We start from the raw sequence: 19,941 nt of genomic DNA, 5'->3' as shown, positions 1-19,941 counted from the left end.
CAGGGTAGACTATAATATTTTATTACTTTTTAAATTCCAACAATTCTCTTTGTCTTTCTATAAAATATAAAAATACATAAAAAAAATCTAAATATAATAGATACAAATGTGTGTATTTCGTTAAATATTCAATTACTTACGCTATTGGATGTGTGTGTAAATAAATTATTAGTGATTTTGATGGCATATTTTTGGGGTGTTTTTCTGGTAAACTAACAATCGTTTTTACGTCTTTTTTTTTGTTTCTTTTATTTGGCTGTTATTTTATTTACCATTATTTTCATGCCTACTTTACATTTGTTATTTTTATACACACAGATCAAATAACAATTTGCGTTTGTGATTCTTTTCCATAACACACATTTACATAATTTTCAACTAAAAAATATATATATGTATTGTTGTACGTATATAAAAATATAAATGTACATAATCTTACCCGAGAGATTTGTATAATGGCATTTTAACACATTCAAAGCCAAAATGTAGGCAATGGTTTTTATTGTTTATTTTTGTATTGTATTATTTGTTGGTTGGTATATATTTTCTGGTTCATGGTTTTCAGTTTTTACTCGCGGTTAGTTGATTTTATTACAGTTATATACAATTGTTTAGTTTATTTATTAATAATATGGCACAAAATGTTTCGGGAGAGAAAAAAATTAAACAGAAACAAAATTGTTCATTGAAATACATGCATACAAAACATATTGCCCTGTTAGCTCAAAAAAGTATACTTTAATATTTTTATATGTTTTCGTTTTCAAAATTATATGTGATCAATCAAAAAACTCGAATCCTGTTAAAAGTATAATTTTGCTATGTTTAGTATTTTATATCCTGACCAGAAACTACTTTGTCTCTTAACCAATAATATTATTTAATAATAATTGTGTAGCTGCTGATGATGATGATTATGATGTTGTTATGCTCTGTTTCACTTCAAAATAATGTTATTATTCTCATTTCTATGTTATATTTCATTTGTAGTTGTTGGTTCTTCTTGTATTTGTATTTATTTTTTTTATAACATTCTCAAAATCTGAAGTATACTTTTGGGCGTGTGTACGTGTACAGCCAGCCATTGCATACGTATGAGTTTTTCTAATATTATGCTGAAATAAAAATCAAAGTTGTTGTATGTGTATTATAAAAAACACATGTTGATATGATTTCATTTCACAGTTGAAATCATTTTCAACATTGTATTTATTTTGTTCTGTTGTTTTTTTTAACATTTGTACAAGTGGGTGTGTGTTTGTTTTGTTTTTTCCTGCTGCTCTCGCTCCCTTTCATCATTGTTGTAATCGAGATGTTTGTAGCATAAAGTTTAGGGTTTTTTTTTCCTTTTCCTGTTGGTTGCCATACGAATGAGTGTATAAGTATCTATGTTTGCGAGTGTGTATTTTAAGCATCATAAAATTAATTTTTAATGTTTATTGATTTTGTTGTGCTGTAGGAGAAAGCAAGTATTTTATTTTTCAGTTTTTTTTATATTTTTTTGTTCGAACAAATGTTGAACACACAATTCTCATTAATAATTTACATTTTGTTTTGTTTTAATTTTGTGAAAAGGAATTTTTATTATGTTTTTATAACATGAAATGTGGTGGGTATTTTAGATTTGTGAAACGCTTGGTAACAGATTTTTGTATGAAAATGAATGTCAAAATAGTGCCACTAAAAAGGTCAACACATCATTATTGTAGCCTTTTTCATAGTGTCTTCCGACTGTTCGTTTAAAACATCTGAAACTGAAAGTTTACCATGGAATTTTGGACACAATTCGTAAAAAAAAATTTCGTATAAACTCTTAAACTATAACCGGCCCTACCCCAAAAAGATCTATTTATGTATCAGTACTCTTATCAATTGGTATGTTGACATGTCAGAAAATCTTCCTTGGAGTACAAGTATTAGATGTTCTGTATATTTGGTTGTAGTAATAAATCGATGTTTATCAGATCATTTATATCTATGAGGCCTTTACACTTTGGCAATTAAAAATCGACGTTTCGCTTTCTTAATTACATTTTCTTTTAATGCATGATTTTTTATTAAAATATAAACCCCATTTAAGGTAAAAACAATTCATGTATGTCAACATTTTTAATGTTCTGCCTTATATAAATACACGTTCGTTTTTCTGTTAGAAGTTTTATTTAATGAAAAATAATATGAAGCATACTTTAGGGAGTCCTAGCGCAGTTAAACGAAAATTAAAATTTTAATCATTTACGAAAACAAAAAATTATGAAATGTGTAAACAATGTGTGTGTATATGCTAATACTTATATTAATTTAAATAAAACTTTTCATATTTAATTTGTATTAACTTTTATTTTGGGATTTTTTTACATTTTGTAAACTTTTAAGAAACTTTCATATTTTGAAGCTTGAAGTGTAAATCTATTTCCGTTAAATTTTTATGCCTAACGAATTGTTGTAGGATATTTTTTTATATTTTATAACAAAGAAATATATTAATAAAATAAAAAGCTTTATCAGAAGAAAATAAAAGATCTTTAATAGTTTTTGAAGAAATCAGTTAAATCTTTTAGATCTAATATACAATTTTTTTAAATTTTATTTACTTCATAAAAGCTTTCCTATGTTTCTTGAAAAGCTTTGCATAAGCTCTTTTAACATTAATCTACTCTTCTTTTAAATCATTTATATTTAATTTCCATTTCTGTTTGAATTGAAATTCTTCCATGCAAATTTACTTTATATTCAACGGAATTTTTAAATAAAATATTATTTGACATTGTCTTTTATTCTGTTAAAGTAACTACAAAAAGCTTATTGTTATTACTAGCTCGTTGTTGTTTTGTTTTGTGTTCTTTTTGTGTAAGAGAAAACTATGTCAGGGCAATAAGAAGTGCAAATAAACTGAAATTCAGCAAAAAAAAAAGAAAGCAGTACAAAAAATATGTAGCAAAAGCACTTGCAGTAAAAGTGTCAGTATCTATCAGAGCATATAACTAATCTTTAAATTTACGAGTCAGTTTTTAGTATTATGGTCATACGTAAAAAATTATAGTTGTTATAAAAGGAGCAACTATTTCTTATTTACATACATACATTTTGTTCTATTGTATATGTTGTTAGACATATTGTAGGAATAGAAAATTTTTACATAGTAATAAAAATAAACAAAATATGTTCAATAGTTGTTGAGATGTATAATAAATGTTGGTTTATGCATTTTTCTTGTAAATTTGTTTAAAGATATATAGTTTAAATGATAGAATTTTTATAAAGCGTTTTTGAGAAAAGTGTTAGTAAGGATAAAGACAAAGTTTTGCAAAGCTTTAAGTTTTGAAAAGATTTATTAATGCAAAAGCTTTTGAAGATCTTTAAATAACTTAAAGCTTTGCAAAACATTGACGTTATCCTTGCTAACACTTTTCTTAAAAACGTTTTATAAAAATTCTATCATTACTAAGCTTTTGAAAACTCATTATACTACAATTTTATTAAAAGCTTTAGTATACAAAAAGCTCCATTAAAGCTTTGCAATAATTAAATTATTAAATCTTTACAATAATGTATGCTTTATTGGAAGCTTTATAATATATTAAGCTTTATTGAAAACTTTAGGAAACATAATGCTTTATTGTCAATAAAGTTTAATATACACAAAGCATTATAAAACAAAATTTTAATTGTTATCTTGGTTATAATAAATCTATATTTAAAGCTTTATGTATATTTAAGATTTACATGTTAAAAGCTTTAGCTTGCATTAAATTTATATCACTCTCTCCATAATAACAAATAATCTTTGAAAGACTTTAATTATAAAATATTTGTATTCAAATTGATTTATATAAATTAAATTTATTATTTAAAGTATTTAATGTAAGTTAAGTAAGAATTTAAATTATATCTACATATTTAAATCTTTCTATTGCACTTTTCGTCTCAAGGTATTAACAGTCTAGTTTTCCTCTTTGATTTCATTTTAGCAATTATTCCGCTCACAAAATCCTGGCCTTGCTGCTGCTACAAATGCTGCCGCCGCCGCTGCAGCAGCTGCGGCTGCCACAACAGCTGGTGCACCTCCTGGCGCACCCAATGGCACAATGCAACCCCAACAAATGCAAATGGCTGCTGCCTCACAACAGTTTTTGGCTGCCCAACAAAATGCTGCCTACGCAGCACAACAGGCAGCACCCTATGTGATTAATCCGGGTCAAGATGCAGCACCCTATATGGGTTTAATAGCTGCACAAATGCCACAATACTATGGTGTTGCACCTTGGGGCATGTATCCAGGCAATTTAATACCACAACAAGGCACACAACCAAGAAGGCCGTTAACGCCATCACAGCAAGGAGCCGAAAATCAATCTTATCAGGTGGGTAACAAATATAAATTACATATGAATATAATGTAGAAAATAAAAACGCTTTAAATATAAAATTTGTGTAATTTTACATGTAAATTAACCAAAGTTATGAACCAAAAAAAAAAATATTGTAAAAAAATCTGTATCTGTAAAATTCACAATATTTTGTATAAATATGAATACATAAAAAAAAATTATATAAATATAAATAATTAATATTGTAAAACCTTAACATAAACATAAAAAAACAAATATTTTCTCTTTTTTTCTCTCTCTCATGTGGCTGTGTATTTTTTTATATAAATGACATTATAACCCATCCATTCCTCCACTCAACAAAACAAAATCTAACTTTTGTACAAATGAAAAAATAATAAAAAAATAAAAAAAAAAACAATTATGCTAAATAAAACCCATCATAATTCTAACAAAAATCAAAAAATTTTACAAATATTGTGTGAATAAATTAAACTAAACATCAGGTCATACCGGCATTTTTTGATCAGAGTGGTTCACTTGTTATGGGACCACGTACAGGAACACCAATGCGCCTTGTTAGTCCAGCACCTGTTTTAGTGCCACCAGGCGCCGCACGTGCCGGCCCACCACCACAAGGTCCACCCCAACTATATCCGCCACAGCCCCAAACAGCACAACAGAATTTATACTCACAACAAAATGGTTCAAGTGTTGGAGGTAAGAGATTTTTGATTTTTTTCTCTTTTCTATAAAGTTAAGTTGTATATATAAGAGAAAAGTATGTTGTATAGTTGGTTGCCTGAATATTGATGATTTTAGAAGTCTATCATTAACTTATTAAAATTAACCATTTGTTTCAAATGAACTGAATTGTATTGAAAATCAAAATAAACTTGTACATACACAGATTTTTAAATTAACATAACTACAACTTTGTAAAGTAAGATGAGGAAGAAATATATGCTCTAAACAATGATAAATTTGAACCTCCCATAGTTTGAGATTCGAATTTTCATTTTAGCATTTGTTTTCCAATACTTGGAAATAGATGTGTAAAATTTCCTTTTTAATGTTTCAAAGCTTGCAGAATAGTACTACATAATTTGTTTATTAAAAGGTATTTTTTGTATATTTATATGAGCCATGAATACAAGTCTTACTCAAATTTGGAAAAAAAATATTTATGTTAAAAACATAGATAAAAAATTAAATTTGTGACTTAATTTATAACCACTTCTCGTAGCCCTGATATCCCGAAATTTGGCATTCATGCATACACATGATGACAATTCAAAAAATTAGAACTTATGTTCGAAAATTTTTTAAAGCTGTTAAAAAAATTGTCATGCATTATACTGATAAAAATATTCCAAATTTTTAAATTGAATATGAAAATTCGAAGTTATGTTCAAAATTTTTAAAATCTCTTTAAACAATCTCTGAATTATGTGGATTCTAAAAAAAATTATTTTAGAAATAAATTAAGTGAGGCCACTTTCTTTTATTTTTCAAATGGAATTTTTTATTTAGTAAAGGCAGTTTTATTCAGACGAATATGCAACAATTTAAGCTGCAAATAATTAAATACTTAATTGTGCATTTTATTTGTTTAAATGTTTGACCATCAAACATTTAAGTCAGCAAGCAAATTTATTCAATTTATGCTTACGACACAGTACAGACTTGACTTTGTTAAAGTAAAACGAAAATCAGTTTTAAATTTTTGACTGCGCTTTAAGATAAATCCCAATTAGCCCTGAAAAACTGCGTTTTTATTTTTTTTTTGTTATAAATAAGGCCTAAAACATAAAATTAACATAAATAAAACTGTTGTATTAAGAAGTTGTCGTGAACAAAACAAACAAAATAAAATTCACAACAGATTTTGTTTACGTCTGCACATTAACACGTCGTTGTACATACAAACAAACATTATATATACAATAAGTTTGTATGAATATATTAAACACTATTAACGTTTTTATTTTAACTACAAAGTTTTAAACCACAAATTAACCTTTTTTATTAACAAATAATTAAATGACCTTATACACAATATTCAATAATAATAAAAATAATGAATACAATATTAATGAAAAAAGACATTTAAACAGGTTCTATAAATATTAAAGATAAAAAAACAAAATTTTTATTTAATTAAATCAATTAAGTATTGATGGGCAATAAAGTTGAAATTGTTGTTGGTTAGAATAAATATGGAACATTTAAATATAAACTAGTGAAACACGCAGATTTTTATGTATATATAATTTTATATTCAATTTCAAAGAATATCAATACAGCATACAAATAACCCTAAAAGTATGTAATTTGTTTATCAATATGAGATAATGATGCAAAACTATTCCATCATTCATTACATCATTGTGTTTATAATTAATTGAAGTAATTTAATCTCTCAAACAAAAATTCACTTACGAGATGTCAACTTGTAACCATCGATTTGTCAATATTTTATTAAACCCATTTCATATCTCATTTTAAAACAAATGTCTGTTAAACGCATTTGTATCAAATTAGTTTTACATTACATTAAAAAAAATTTCATTGATTTAATGTTTTATTGACTTTTTTAAATTTTTCTACATAAAATTAGCACAAAAAATTCCTAACATGTTGTTTATTAATTGTTTAAATATTCTGCATTCCATGTAATTAAGTCCTTTTTAACGAGGAACAAAATGCTGAAAAGAATAATAATAATAAATTGTATTAGTAATTTAATGCCATCAACAAACCACACTATTATTATATTTCGTTAAACATTTCATTAACAATGTATAAATAATAAATTGTTTTATATAAAATATGTAGTAAATTACTCAATATAGCAAATTAATTTAATTTGTTTTAACATTGTATTAGTTTTTCGCAATTACATGCTAAATTAATTAATAAATTAAATAATAAGGGTTCTCATGTAAACGCATTTTTACACTCTCTCAAATGAACTGTCAAGAAATGTATGGCAATTCATTTGCACAACTCTGATAAGTTTGCGCGTCAATTTAGACTCGCAACACCCTAATATGTTAAATTTATACTATTTTTTTTATACATAGAATAATCTATAGCATACCTTAGGGTTAATAATTTTTCAGTAATGTGTCGATTATGGATGGCAATTGAACTGAACTTCAGTCAGAGAGAGTAACCAAAAATTTCTGGTTGCCATTTTGTCAACTTAAAATGATAGATGCCAGTTGTGATCTGTAATACTATTTTGGCAACTGACAACGCAAATCGATTTTTTGTAAAATAATTCGATTTAAAAAAAACTTCATAAAAAGTTTTTAAATTTATCAAAGTTTTATAGTATGGGAATTTTGTTTTATAAACCTTTTATAAATTGATTTTTTGTATTAATATGATATATTATTATTATATCCTTCATTGTTATTATTATTATTATTTGTTATTTCAGTTGCTTAATTTAGTTTTTATTTATTGTTACTAACATTTAGTTCTAATACTTTGTAATTTAGTTTTTGAAAGAATAAAAAAAAATCGATTTTCTGACTAAACAAATGAAACTCTTTCACACACATGCTCATAAAGGCGTGTTCACGTTAGACAGGTAATTGTCAGTCAGGTATCAAATGAAAACAGAAATTATACTTCATAGAGTACGTACAACACTCAATTGATGTCAGCAGCAGATAACATGCCAGTTTATTATTACAGGTATTATAGTGTATGTATATAGTGTAAATTGTAGGTGAACATTTAATTAACTCATTTTGTAAAGGACTTATTTCTTAGGAAATGATATATACATAATATTTATTATATAGCTTATAACACCCAAAAGTAGGCTTAAAATTTTGAAAAAAAAAATTATAACATGAAATTATTTCGGCAATTGGTGTACATCAAAAAAATTAGATTAGACAGAAATAATTCATTGATCAGTTGATCAATCACTATATTGATTAATCGGAATGTTTGATTATTCGATTAATCGCACATTTTAATACCAAACACTTTAATAAAACATAGTTCCAAAACATATTCTTAATGTATGTTAAATAAAAATTATACAACAGTTTTACCACAAAGTATACAGAGGCGACACGGCAAAAAAAATTATTTGTCTCTTTCGCTCGAAACAATTTCAACTGGTTTGGTTTTGTGCTTATTTATATAGTTGTTTGTTTTAACGCACTGTCTGTATTAAACCCCAAATTTGTTTTCTCTTTCTATCGAAACAATTTCAAAAAAAGCTGATTTTAGTGTTTTTGAACTGTCAAATTTGACGCCTCTATATACTTTGTGGTTTTACATTTAACTAAAACTTACTATTTTTACTATATTCACAATTGGTGTGATGATACAGTTTTTCGGCAATTTCAGGTGATTATTTCCAAACCGAAATTTGGATTTTATTATTCAACTTTAGATATTGGTGCCCTCATTTCAAAATTTGAGAAAAGCATTTTTATATTTTTCCTATAATTAAACATTCACAAATTTTTAATCTGATTATTATAATTCGAGTCAAGGACTTATTGATCCGCTCTCGTACCTAATACTTAAAATCCATGTGTACTGATTTTCAACCAGATGGTTTTGTATAGATATTGTACAGTGTTTAAAATTGACACAGAATTGGACCGCGATTGTGTCCTCGTATCTAGCGGCCGCATCTAGTTCTAAACTTTATATAAAACAGATTTACCATTTTAACATGGCGATGTTTAACAATAAAGTTGAAAGTAAAAATATATGGAAAAAAGAAACAAGTACCTCAGAGCTATAGCAAAACATGTGGTGGGACTTTGATGATTTGTGGGGCTGTATGTCAGCAGCAAAATCGTATTGTAACTATTATTTTCGCCAGTATTCTTTAAATGTAAAGTTCACTTGACTGCTGATTCGAAACGGTTAAAATGTTACTAAAATTTGGTTTATTGCGGTTATTTCAGTAATAATAACTTGGTAATTACGATATAACTAAAATTACTAACAAAATATCAAAAGGTATATGTGCTTTGATTAAATGTTCTGTTTTTAAAGGAATTCCTAAGTTTGTGGAAACTATGGCGCATATTCATAAACGATCACCAAGTGTTGACTTTTTTAAGTACCTATTTAAGTTATTCACAATTGGTTACTTTCAGCACAATTAGTTAGCACTTAATCATGAATAAAGTTGTAACTAAATGCCAACTACTAATACATTCAAAAAAACAGCTGATTGATTTCATTTTAATACATGTATACAAAAAGAAAATAATCTTGAGATGTGTTTTTTTGTCAACAACATTCTATTGAAAAATCTCATTCTACATACCCTTATTTTAATTGATTTACATACAAACTATAACTATACATTTTTTATGTACTTTTAGAGAACAAAAATAGTCTCTTAATAGCTTTATAAGCCTTTTAATTAATTACAGTATAAATCGATCAAAATATTATCGATATTTTGTTTTCTCTATATGCCAAAGCAGTAACTAAGCTAGTTATGAATTGTGAATAAGATCTACAACTATCTATGAACTATTTTTTAGTTTCTGTTTTACTAGTTCCAACTTTAGTTATGATTTATGAATATGCGCCTATATGTTAATGTCTCCTAAAAATAGGCTTCAAAATCATCCAAGTTCTTAAATAATGTATGTTATATTGTGTATGTATGTACTTGTTTGTACCAGTTTTATAATTTGTTTAGTAATAAATAGTTGTTTAATAAGAACATTTGCAACCTAAATTTCTTATTTATTTGTTTGAATTTTAATAAGAGCATCAAAATCATATTGTCTTTAAATATACCAATATGTAGTATGTATGTATATTTAATAATCTATATATTTTACTAATAAATAGAAAATACTGCTACATATACATATCGTCACCTAAAATACGTACGTGACAGATTTTTCTCTTATAATAGAACAATATATATTCTGTAAATATATGTATACAAAAACTAAAAAAATGAATAGAAAATATACATTCGGTTTCAATAAACAATTTGACAATATCAAAAAATCAATCACAGTCAAATTCATTTCATACTACAAGCTAATTGGGAGCCTAGTTTTCGCCGGAATTTTAGCCTAAAACATTAAAAAATTAAATATAATCGGTTTAAACTATTATTTTTGTCTTTAAAATGTTGTATTATGATCTAAATACTTTCACATAGTAACCTTTTATTATTTTCTTCTATTCAAATCATCTAAAAAAAAAATTTCAGTGTTTTTGTTTTTTCAGTCGTGGTAGCGATTCTCGTGGAATTGCCCATATATAAACTGCTTTTATTTAAAATAAAAAAATTATTTTTAAGTTTTTATTTTTTCATAAAAATTTATATTGATGATACGTTTTTTTTGTTTCAGAAAATAACAATTCAAAAGAACGTAAGCCACATATCTTAAAGTGTGCTTTGAAAAAATGATTTTTTTTTATAAAATATATTTCTAGAGTCATTGTAATTCAGATTTGAAAATTTTGTTTTAATATCTCAAGTAGTTTTCATTTTATATCGTTTTTTGCTTCTCATATAAACTTATGAAAAGTGATGTTACGTTATTTTCATTTTAGGTGACGATATATATTTATAATTTTGTAATTCTATGATTTATCACTTTCCCTTCCCCACCTCAAATACAGTAACTGTATTTGGTTATAATTATCTGCTTTTATTTGCAATTGAACATGTAGTTGAGAGTCAGCCCTAAATGTATGCTTTAAATTATATGTATGTTTAAAATCTCTCTTATTACATTAGATGTTTTTGTTAAACAGTGTCCATGTAACATTTACAGTAGTCTTACCTTAATTTAGACCATATGGTAGGAACATTTTCAAATTTTATCAAATCTACAAAAGTTTTTGTAAACTGACTTATAAACACACATACACACATATACACCTACATGTTTTACACACATCCAATTACAAAGTTTTATACACTCATGCTCTAACACATACAAAAACAAATTAAGTTCTCAAGTATTAATGATTGTAATTGTAACTTGTTTTACAACACCAATAACATTGTGTTCTCAGTTTGTAGGAATGGAAGTGTGTAATGATAGAGCAAGTACGTAGTAGTAAGTAGAATATACACAAATAAAGATATTTATGTACTCCATTATATAATTGGACAATATCTTTCATAATTTAAAATATTTATAACCAAATAAATTTACTTAGTTCTAGGTTTTTTGGTTTTTTTTGTTGTTGTTGTTTCAATAAAGGCTTTTGTATAATTTATATGATTTGTTACAATTTATTATTACTTATGTAGGTACATTTGTATAATTAGAGATTTTTTTAGAAAGTCTACAGCTTATAAAAAGGTATTATAATAAAATAAAACTGACATTTCCAGCAGTTAGAAAATGTTTCCCAATAGGACTTGCACTTGACAATTTCTCATATTATCTGCCTAATAGTATACTACTAAATTAAGCTTACAAACGACGTTAAAGCTATAGAGCTAATAGTTACATTAAACTCAAAAACTCGTTACAAAAGATTTCGTTGCGGCCGATTAAACTTGTATCAGTTTTAAAACATCCTTTGTTGTTAAATAAATTGAATAGAAAACATGTGTTTTTGTGTCTGTATGTTCTCACATTTGGCAATATGAATATATTTACCCAGCAGTTCTGACTAAGTGTATCGAACTACACTACTTCTGATTAGTAAAATAGCTTCCTTGCAAAGTGCAGTACAAAAAAGAGTTTAAAGTGACTACACTCTAGATTACTAAGAGACATTAAAGTGGTAACCAATATACTTCTCTCTGTATTTAAAAGAGCACACAAGTGTCAAATGTCTCAAAAATATGTATAAAAATTGGAGTCAGCCAAGTCAACAGACATTAGAGAAAATTACTGTCTAAAAGGGATACATTGATTTCTTTAGTAGGCAATTCAGCACTGCTGGGTATGTAAGTATATACATATGTTTATAGGAATGTGTTAGTAATGAGTGTGTATTTTATGTCTGTAATAAAATTGCTTTTGTGCCTTAAACACACATATGAGATTTGAACAACAATTACTTGTTACATTTTGTTAGAAATAAAGAAAAATATATAAATGTTTTGTATAACATAGAGATTTTATTTATTTTCTTATTTCTACTCAACAACTCCTTCCGACTCCTCGTTTTGCTCTCAACCTGCTCAGTTGTTATTAAGTGTTGTGTGCAATTGCATTGTATTCACTCATCTCATCACAATAAAGCATAAAGAGCGTGGTTCCAGAAGATTGGGAGAGTGTGAGAGAAAGTATCGTTATTGCACCTGAGTTTAGAATATATTTTTGGAGGGCTAAGGGGAGTTACATATATTATATTCTACTTGATTACCAACAATCTCACTAGGGGATTTCTCTGACGCATACACTTAAACATACATGCATTCAAGTACGAATAGGTATGTATTAGGGTGCCCCGTATATTGGACTTTTTAGAGTTTCGGTGCACCCAAAATTATTCTCTGTCTACGAATATCGTTTAGATTTTGCATATTTTATTGAAATTTCAATATTTTCCAAAAAAAAAAAAAATTAAACAATTTAATAATGAAAATATAAAATTTGGGATGAAATTTTATTTTTCATATTTTTTGTTTTAAAATATATTGGAAAAAATATTTAAATTTTTTTTTTAAACACAACAAAAATTTGTTTAAACTATCATAATATATTACGACATTTTGACAATATGACCAAATAGTAGACCGTGTGAATACCCCAAATATTTATTAAAAAATCATTCCAGATATCAAATTCTTTTTTCTATGTATAAGGTCCAGCCTAGTATGAATGCATGTTTATTTAGTGTGTACTCACTCTAATATTATGGGTTGTATCAAATGAAGCTTATATTATTGTTGTTTATGTCTGCATCATATTCATTCAGTTCGCTTTTTTTTTGGTTTGTTTCTACTTTATATTTCATTCGTTGCATCCTTTGTATAAATTTTAACCTCCCTTCCACACTCTATTTTTGTATCTTGGTGTATGTTGGTACGAGTAGTTAATATTTTTTTTTCTTGTGCAAAATAGACGTCTAGTCGGTTGCTACAAATCCCTTTTGGCAGAATTATTGTTTGTTTTGTATATTTGTATGGGTAGTGGATGTTTGTGTTTCGTTTTTTTTTTAAGTTTTGTTTGTTTAAAATCCCACCTGCTGCTAACCTTATGTTTAGAATACAACTAGTATAATCAAAAACGAATATATGGGGTTTGCTGTTGCTTTTATTTTCGGCCATTCGGGTATTACATGCTGTTAGACACTGATACAATTATTGTTGTTGTCAATTACATATTTCCTCCGAATTTTGTAGAGTTCAAACAAAAAAATAAAATCACTTTCATAACTATCTTGGTGGTTGAGTTTAAATTCAATTTGAAATAATTCGAAGAAAAGTAAATTCGCCCTAAAATATACTAAAGTTTAATTAACATTCTGGAAATATAGCCAATAATTCTCAATTAGTATTAAAGCTCTAATGCCCAGTTTTTGACTTGTTATTTAAATACGTATTTAGTTAATTTTAACTTAAAATTAAGTTGTATTTAAATACAGTTTGAGTTTTTCAGTGCTACATAATTTGTCTTATTTAAATAAGATAAAAGTATGGTAGCACTACTAAATATCAAAAATTTATCGATAGTTTTGCGTAAAACAGCTGTTGAACCAAAACAAAAATTGATACATTTTGCCCAATAAGAAATAAAAGTTTATTAAACAATAAAATTATTGGTAGGAAAATGCACAAAAGAAGCTCCAATTGCCCCGCATCGGAATTGTAGTTTTTGCAAGACGCTGTTGTTTGTTTTTTTTTTTTACTACAATAGAGTGAAAAAAAAACCAAACAACAAAAGTCAGCTGTCAAAAACATATGGTAGTTTATGAAACTTAAATAGAATTTAAATGACCAACGTCGGCCATTTAAGTATCATTTAAAAAAGCACTTAGAAACTCATTTTCGCATTTAAATAGAACTTAAATATAATTCATATTTAAATACGAAGTCAAAAACTGGCTCTAAGGGTTAAGTAATTAGTGTGATTTCACAATTTTATATAAAGTAATGCAGAATTGCCTACCTAAATAATAATATTATATTTAAAAATAATGAAATCAAAGATAACATTATGTTTCATTTCCCATTCTACATCTCAGTAACCCTTGAAATAGGCCATAAAATGTTTTCCATTTAAATAACATTTTGAATCATAGAACTATTCTCCCTAATGTAAATAATTAGACAATGGATTTTACAAACAATGCCAAATAAAAACAAATTGTTTAATATTTAATAGTTTTATGTAAATTGCCATTTAAATTAAGCACGTGTTGGTTGTACTAAATCCTATTTAGGCGTTTAACATACGAAAGATGTTTGGGAATTTTTTTAACATTGATTTTAAATCATACTCATAATTTTCTAGGAATAATTGGAATTATTAAAATCTTCGAAATGTATTTATAAAATTATTTTCTTTTGAATTTTATTTATTCATTCAATTAATATTTAAATGTTCAATTAAAGAAAAGCTTGTGGCATATTTTAAGGCTGACATTCTTAATGGACATATTTTACTCAGTTTAGTTTATATTATTATAGCATTTATTTTAGTAAAATTTTATTTTTCGTGTGAATAAATTGACAGTTTATATACAATTGTTTGTTATTAATTCACTGAAATTTATTGTACAATAAATATTAGCTGTTATATGTATAATGTTTTGCATAAAAATGTTTAACAATAAATGCCTTCAAATAGGAAATATATTTATTTAAATTCCAAATTCAGTCAACATTTAGTAAAATTTATCAAAAGTTTTATTTATGTTTTTCTAAACTTGAATCCACTTAAACAAAACTGCATAAACATTTAATTTAGGAATTTAGAGATAACACAGTGCAACAGTGAAAAAAACACACGATCATGACTATATAGGTTCGACTCTACTATCAAAGGGTAGTAAAACCCTATACTCAGTTTGTCCATTTTGGTGACCGATTTTTTTTTATGGGCCCCCAAAGTTTCTGAAAATCAGTTGGGCCTCTAAAAAAGGTGTCATCAGTTTTTGGTTAACAGCTAATTCAGACTTTGTGATACGGCTTAACTTTATACGGCAATAATATAGCTAAGATTCCGCCAAATAAATTTTGTTACAATTCTTTTCCAAAAAATAGCTTTTTCGTGCACTTTTGTTTAAAAAATATAGGAAGAAAATTTTTTTTTTTTACTTATTTTAGAATAACTTCCAGGGTCTCCTAATTTTTCACTAACAATATTTAGCAAACTTGTAGCTACGGTAAAGTTGAACAACTCTTGAGAACATATCAATGCATTCTGAACGTGTCTAGTCACTCTAAATAGCACATAAAGATCACTTTGTACCTTAACAATTTTAGTTTTTACTATTTTTTTACGCTAAAACAATGATTTTTTGTTAAAATAGTATGATCAAGTCCACACTTCTATGTTGTGCTGTATTATTTACTCGGCTGAGGTGTTCGGAATGGGGATCAGTGAGTGGACCCTTAATGTCACATATTTAAAAAAAATCTTCCAAAAAGCCATTTATGATCCGAATGAGCTGAAATTTAAAATGTCGATAGTCCTTGAGAAGGTCCACAAAAATATGCTTTTATCTGTAGGTATCTCTTTTAGTTCAAGAGATATTTAAGTTTATTTTTTTTTTAAATTTTGCTCGATCTTTTTTTGTATTTTATATATGATGGGCCTACGAAAGGTCGAAATTTGTTTTTTATATATGACGTATATTTGCGATAAAATTCTAAAGAAAATAAAACATATCTGATAACAATTATTTCGACCCTATAAAAAGTTACACGCATCCAAAGTTGAAGCATCTTTTTATATATTTCAACTTTGTATGTGTGTGTTTTTTAAGTTTTTTCCCAAAAAAGTCCTCATATTTTTTCTTTTATAAAAAACTAATTTTCTTCATGGCTATATACATTTTTTTATGATCTGGAAAGAGAACTTAATGCAAAATCGTATAAAGTAAAACTTGACTAACTTAAGCCCTATCCAAACTTGGCCAATTTTGAAACAAAATTTTAGGTTTGAGTAAAAAATTCTATAAACGCAAAGCACCGATCCTCAAAAGCTCGTCATATTTGTATAGCCCTATATATTGTTTATATACATACAAAACGTTTTTACTATCATACTGTAAATAACGTCAAAGTGGGCTATTTTCTAAAAAAAACTCAGTTTTTGGAACACATTTTCCCCGTTTTAGGAATTTCAATGTTTGAAAACAAAGAATGGCAACATTAGTGATGCCATTGAATTAAGAACATTTAGATCTATATTACTTCCAAATTTTATTGTGATGTCTGTAACTGTTCAAATTTTACATTAATTCAAAATTTTTATTTTTCTTGATGGAAAATCATAAATATAATATAGTTAGTTTTTAAGGTAAAATACGTCCGAAAAAACACAAAATAATCATTTCACTAAAATATCAATCTCCAAGTCATAAGGTTTCCACCGATATCAAAAACTTATATAAAAAGCTTATATTTACTCTTCAGAAGCTCCACAAACCTTGCCCACTTTCAAAAATGTTGATGTTTTTTCATATCTTGCGTGATCAAGATTGCATAAAGTGATGCGCCCGGATCATACCGATAATGATTTGCCTATTTTTCGTTATTCCAGCACAATAGAGAAGTATACACTCGAACATACATTTTTAACAAAAAAATTTTGTTTTAGAGTCAAAAAATAGTAAAAAACTAAAATTTTTTAAGCTACAAAGTGATTTTTGACAGCTATTTAGAATGCCTAGATATGTTCGGATTGCATTGATATGTTCACAAGAGTTATTCAGATTTACCGTAGCTACAACTTTGCAAAATATTGTTATTGAAAAATTAGGAGTCCCTGGAAGTTATTCTAAAAAAAGTAAAAAAAAATTTTTCTTCCTATATTTTTTAAACAAAAGTGCACGAAAAAGCTATTTTTTGGAAACAAATTTTAACAAAATTTATTTGGCGGACTCTTAGCTATATTATTGCCATATAAAGTTAAGCCGTATCACAAAGTCTGAATAAGCTGTTAACCAAAAACTGATGACACCTTTTTTAGAGGCCCCACAGATTTTCAGAAACTTTGGGGGCCCATAAAAAAAAATCGGTCACCAAAATGGGCAAACTGAGTATAGGGTTTTACTACCCTTTGGTAGTAGAGTCGAACCTATACTGTCATGTTCTTGTGTTTTTCCAAAAGTCTTCATTTGATGCATAGTGTAATCAAAGAAATTAAAAATATTGAAGTTTAATTCATAACAATTTCGTTACGTTACTTGATTTCCAAAGAATTTATATTTTAATTTTATACATACAGATTTTACTGAAACACAAATAGCTGTGTTTTTTAATACATACGAATAATCCATAAACCTAAAAATATTTTCCTTTTTTTAATTTGTACAGAAATGTTTTTATAACATACGAATAATCCACAAACCTCAACTTTGTGCAATTTCTGCTTGTTGTTAATTTGTACAAAATTCTCTTTAAAATTGTTTGCATGCAAACTCTTGTATTTCAAAAGTATGTATTAACTACTCAGTTAATGTAAACATATTTTTGAATATAAGTTAAACATATTAAAACTGTATTTGTAATATACAGAGAAAAATTGCTAGCTTTTGTTTAAAATTTCAATTGAATACTCTATTAAAGGGGTTAATTTAACCTTAAAAATGTATATCGTTAAGGTATGTTTACCCTTGAAATAGGCAACAGTTTTATGCAACTTAAATCTTAAAGTAGGCAAAGAAAATAAAAATATATTTTTGTAAAATTGTAAGTAAAATTATATTTTTGTATACTTTTACAAGATTCAACTTTATAGACCTTTTTCAAAAGGCTTTTTCCATATTAAAGTAACTTAATCATATGGTAAAATGCTAAAATACGAGTTAGCATATACATATGTATGTATGTAACTGAAATAAAAAGCAATTTATCAATGGCGTTAATGCAATTTATTCCTTAAAAGTTTGGCAAAAAGAAAAAAAAAAGTTGCACACAATTTGCCAAGACATCTCATGGGTATCAATTTTGTAGCAAAACTGCACAGTCAACGAATTTTTAAAAGTGGATTTAAGCATTTGCTTAGATACATACGAATTGAACATATAAATTTAAAATAATATAAAGTTTTTTTAAAGTTTAAAATAAAATGCTAAAATATAGTAAAAATCAAGTAGTCAAACGCGGCTTCTTACAGCGTTTATCATAGCCATAATTCAATAAAAATTTCAACAAACTATAAATATGTAATATTTAAATAATGGATATTCATGTTCCCTAAAGTATGCTAATATTATTTATTATTTAAATTACCCATTAGAATTGTTCACTCTGTATTAAATAAAACTGTGATAGGCCCACATATAAACAATAAACCAATTAAATACAAAATTGCATTAAAATAAGTGCTAAATAAAATGTAATTTTTAAATATTTAAATGTTTGTATATAAATGGTAATTTAAATAAAGCACGTGTTAGTTTTACTAAAGCCTTATTTATGAGTTTAGCAAACGAGGTGGATTCGAAAGGATTTTAAAATAAATTTAATTTTCAAAATGTTGTTTCAATGATAGTTTTTAGCAAGTTCCCTTCTATTTAGAGTTGAAATATTTGAATACGAATAAAGGGTTTTCTTTATGTTTTAATATTTGTTGTCATGTAAATTTACCTTTTTAAAATAGAAAGGTCAAAATTATTTTTATGCATTAATCGAACAAAACGAGTTATAAAACATATGAAATGCATTTTGGATTTTACACCATTTCCAATTGTTTTTCAGATGTTTCTAATTGAATTTCAGAATATTTCATTTATATTTCAGAATTTTTCATTTCTAATTTTATTTTAGAATTTTCCAATTGTATTTCTGAAACTTCCATATGTATTTCAGCAGTTTTAATTTATACTTAAAAAGTTTATAATTGTATTTCAGAATTTTCGAATTGTATTTCAGAAATTCCTATTTGTATTGCAGAATTTTCTATTTGTATTTCAGACATTTCCATTGGTATTGCTATTAGACATTTCTGAAATAGAAATGGAAAATTCTGAAATATTCTGAAATACAATTTGAAACTTCTGAAATATAATAGGATTTGGTGTATATTAGAATTGTGTTTGCACGACAATCATACATACGTATCATGAGACAGTTTTCAGATCCAGAATATGTATATATGTATGTATATTAGGGTGGTGCGATATTTTCACGAAAAATCGTATAGCAGAAACGCATTCTACGGAAAATTCAAGAAACCATAGGTATAAAATCAATTCCTATCTTGCGCATTTCGTCTTTTATCCAATGATGTTTCAGTATATAGTTTTTTTTTATTGAATAAAAGACAAAATGCGCAAGATAGAATTTGATTTTAGACCTATGGAAACTTTCTTAGAATTTTCCATAGATTGCGTTTCTGCTATACTATTTTTTACTTTTTGATCGTCCATACAAATCGACCCAGCCTAATGTATATTCATACGCCCATGGTCTATTTTTAGGATGAAAATGTAAAAGCTTGTC

The 19,941-nt window shown here is 26.5% G+C and overlaps 1 protein-coding gene across 11 annotated transcripts in view; it reads left to right on the top strand.

The window, feature by feature from the left end:
- The window catches only part of pum (pumilio), a 560,122-nt gene that overhangs the window by 527,769 nt on the left and 12,412 nt on the right, over nt 1–19,941 (top strand). For all 11 annotated transcript variants that reach the window (XM_065514262.1, XM_065514286.1, XM_065514270.1 and 8 more), the window contains 2 exons: nt 3,972–4,364; nt 4,838–5,051. In XM_065514262.1, coding sequence (XP_065370334.1) covers nt 3,972–4,364; nt 4,838–5,051 — 607 coding nt within the window. The remainder of the gene's footprint in view (nt 1–3,971; nt 4,365–4,837; nt 5,052–19,941) is intronic.

This window comes from Calliphora vicina, chromosome 1, assembly GCF_958450345.1.
Source record: "Calliphora vicina chromosome 1, idCalVici1.1, whole genome shotgun sequence".
In the NCBI taxonomy this organism is placed as follows: Eukaryota; Metazoa; Arthropoda; class Insecta; order Diptera; family Calliphoridae; genus Calliphora; species Calliphora vicina.
Note: the sequence above shows the minus strand (reverse complement) of the source record. Positions and strands in the feature narration are given on the sequence as shown.